The sequence below is a fragment of the Diospyros lotus genome, chromosome 11 (assembly GCF_014633365.1).
Source record: "Diospyros lotus cultivar Yz01 chromosome 11, ASM1463336v1, whole genome shotgun sequence".
Lineage (NCBI taxonomy): Eukaryota > Viridiplantae > Streptophyta > Magnoliopsida > Ericales > Ebenaceae > Diospyros > Diospyros lotus.
Genome location: NC_068348.1, coordinates 28,497,461 through 28,500,764, shown reverse-complemented (window position 1 = coordinate 28,500,764; position 3,304 = coordinate 28,497,461). Strand labels below are relative to the sequence as shown.

General features: G+C 38.5%; 1 protein-coding gene across 1 annotated transcript; it reads right to left on the bottom strand.

The window, feature by feature from the left end:
• Positions 1-234: 234 nt before the first annotated feature.
• LOC127812648 (GATA transcription factor 21-like) lies at positions 235-2,133 on the bottom strand. Its single transcript, XM_052353135.1, has 3 exons — positions 1,900-2,133; positions 1,218-1,562; positions 235-724 (listed from the first exon to the last, which is right to left on the bottom strand). The coding sequence occupies exons 1-3, from the start codon at positions 2,074-2,076 to the stop codon at positions 374-376; spliced, it is 873 nt and encodes a 290-aa protein (XP_052209095.1). The 5' UTR covers positions 2,077-2,133; the 3' UTR covers positions 235-373.
• Positions 2,134-3,304: the final 1,171 nt, after the last annotated feature.

The window sequence follows — 3,304 nt, the reverse complement described above, 5'->3', positions numbered from 1 at the left end:
AATCAACCAAAGTAATAATGCATTTGGGGGGGGGGGGGGGGGGGGGTGTCTTGTAATTCCTAGATTATTAGATGCTTAAAATCTTTTTTTTCTTTTTTTTTTTCTCATATTTCATATTTGCTTTGTAGAATCATTCTTCTAAAACTGGATAAAGTATGTAACTAGATAAACCCAAAAGTTTCCAGAAAAAGAACAGATCAAGCAAGTTTAGAAAGATCATTGCAAAATCAAACATTTCACTAATACCTATCTTATGAATTGATCAAGATTATGGGGTAGAACATAGCTAACGAAGCAACACATAGTTTCTCTACTCTCCAACAAAATTAACAAAAGCAAATTAAGAAGAGAAAAAAAAAATGAAACATTTAGTTCAACTTTGAAGAAGGCCACAGGACAGGGCCATTAGAAGGACGGCAGCTTCTTCTACATCCTTAGGAAAAGATTGCTGCAAAGATGAATTATTTTTGCTCAAACTTAAAGCAAATTCCTTCAAGGCATTCTTCTCCCCACATTGAGGAGACCCAGGCAGCTTGAACAATGGCTTCTTGTACTGGTGGCCCATGCGTGGTTTCTTTTCCTTGCTTTGCACCTTGTGAGGCCTGGTTGTTGATGAGTTGTCCGGGCCAACGACCATCCTTTGTGTGGCGGCAGCCGCCACTGCTGCAGCTGCCATGGCTCGCCTCGCTTTCCTCTGTCGGATCCCACAGGCATTGCATAGCGACTACAACAATAACAACAATATACTAAGTCTTAATTCCAATAGGTGAGATTAATTATATGAATTCTAAGTTGTTGGTTATTTCTTTCATAACCCCATCTTCTGTGATGGTTTTATAACTCTTATTATAGTGACTGTAACGACATATTATATGCCAAGAAAGAAATTCCAGATGATGAATTTAGATCAAAACAACTGTGTCAGAAAACGAGCTTGTTGCAAGAGCTTTTTTTGTGATGCTGAATTCGTCGACGCTAAGTAAAAAGTGTTCTTTTGTAGTGTTTCTAAAATCCAAAAGGAAGCTTTGCAGTACTTATTCATGGAGAAATATGAAAAATTATGTTCCATGTTTGGGTTATGTAGATGGAAAATAAGATTTGTGCAAGATGGGTACATTGAGAACTCAACTAAAATGTGTTCCTGAAATTTTAAATTTAGTATTCATACTCAAAAGAATAGTGATTGCGAATGGCACAAAAGGGAGAGAAAAACAGACCTTGGGGCCTTGAGGGCCACTTCTCCAAAGAGGGGTTTTCGTCGTGCTACAATCTGAGCAGACACGAACGGTGTTGTTACCATTATTAGGAGAATTGGATCCACTTTTGTGCTGCTCCGGATCATGAAACTTGGGTGTGATCATCTCTTGTTTATCAGTTGCCGCCGAGTTCATCATCCTCGTCTTCCAAGACATCCATTTTGCAGGCTTGTTAGCTTCCCCGTCAAGCTTGCAAGAGGAGAATTCATGGCTGTATTCAGAGGATCCAACCATTGGCTGAGCTGAGGAAGACGCGATCACTTGATGATCGCTTGATCCACCATGCAAAATGTACTTGTAATTGGCCTGAATCAAGAAAAAACAAGACATTGAAGATCAATCAAATATATTAACACTAATTACGTTAAGCTTAAGATAGCGGAAATTGTACTTCTTCGCTGTATTCATAATTGTTGACCTAAGATCACAAATAATCATCAAGAAAATATCATATCTATAGGTATATAACACGGATCATAACCTAAGATGAGAGCGAAACACGAAGAATTTGATAGCTTTTTTAAGTGTTATTTCACAGACAAAGTAATTAGCAAAAGGCCAGTATAAGTAACAACTTTTCGATAACCCAAGATGAGATCGTGTAACATGAAGAATTTGATCAAAACTGCAAATTAATCTAGACCTGCTGATCATTCTTTTGCTGCGGATCTCTAGTTGTGTCGAAGAAAATAGGCGACGAGAGAGAAGAAGCAGCAGCTTGGCTTGGTGGAATGAAGAAATGGAGCTGTGGATGATCTTCTTTCAATTCTAAGAAAGGAAAAGGAGAAGGTGGTGAGTTCAGGTAGACAGGAGTACTCATGGGGAGAGAGAGAGAGAGAGAGAGAGAGAGAGATGTGCAATGGCAAAAAGAGGGCAAAACTAAAAGAGCCAAAGATCTTATAAAGGGTGAAGAGAAGAGAAGAGATGAAAGGAGAGGCCTAGAAAGGCTTCACGTGACTTCATTTCTTCCAAGCATAAGCAGTCTAAAGAGACAAAATTTAAGGACGTGTAGAATGCTACTACTCGACCATAATATGACAAAATTCTATCTGCACAATTACACCTCTCTCTCTCATCACGCCCCTTCAGATGCAATACAGTGTAAGTAGAACCCAGAACAAGTATATAAATATCTGCATTCAGCCATATATATATATATTATAAAATTCAAATAAATATTATTAATTAGTGTATGAAATTTCTTGCTTCATAAGGGCAGAAAAAGATCCTTTTTTTATTGAAAGAACTGTCTACTACTGATGTGATATGTACTAGACAGCAGTGTGTGATTTCCCAAACATAGAGTTTATTAGAATGGTGAAGAAGAATTTTAGGGGATTGTGCAGATGACGAGGAGGAGGGAGATGGGTATGGATTTGCATATTGGAGAGGCATCTTCTCTCGTTATAGTATTGCCAAAATGCATCAAATGCTGCTCCAGCCCGAGGGACAATGACAGCCCCCATTAGGCCCCATGACCCCTGCTCTCATCAATCCCTTCTCTCTTTCTAGTCGAGTTTAGTTAGCAACAATAACTTTGATTCGATCGTTTATGAAGGTGAAAAACGCCACTCAAGATATCCTTGTCTTGTTTTAGGACCCTGATCAAGACTCGTGCAGCTGTGCTTTCTCTCTGCTCTATATATGGTATAGTCCCTGTTGATTTCCTTAAAAATCTGAAAAAATTACGGCATTACTTGAAGAGCCAGTTATACAGATAATAATAGGGGTTAATTCTTTTGTTGGGTATGTATATGTGTGAGAATTTGCAGAGCAAGCAGCAAAGTTGAGAGTACATATATATCTTAACGGGTCTATATTTTGGAGGTTTGTATTGTAGGGTTTCCTTGTTTTGCATCAATCAAGGCTGGGGTCAGCAGTTCACATGAACAAGCCATGATTGCCCCCATCTGCTGTTACGAGATGGCGAACAGACTTCTGTTTTTGGGCACCAAGTGTTACAGCAATTTAATTCGATACCTGTTCTTGTAAATGGGAAACTTTATATACTGTACTGAACGAACGATATTAATATTCTGTATGATATA

Coding starts and splice junctions, on each gene's coding strand:
- LOC127812648 (XM_052353135.1), bottom strand. CDS start 2,076: ATGAGTACTCCTGTCTACCTGAACTCACCACCTTCTCCTTTTCCTTTC. Junction 1,563..1,899: donor AGCAAAAGAATGATCAGCAG/GTCTAGATTAAT, acceptor TTCTTGATTCAG/GCCAATTACAAGTACATTTT. Junction 725..1,217: donor GTGGCCCTCAAGGCCCCAAG/GTCTGTTTTTCT, acceptor TTATTGTTGTAG/TCGCTATGCAATGCCTGTGG.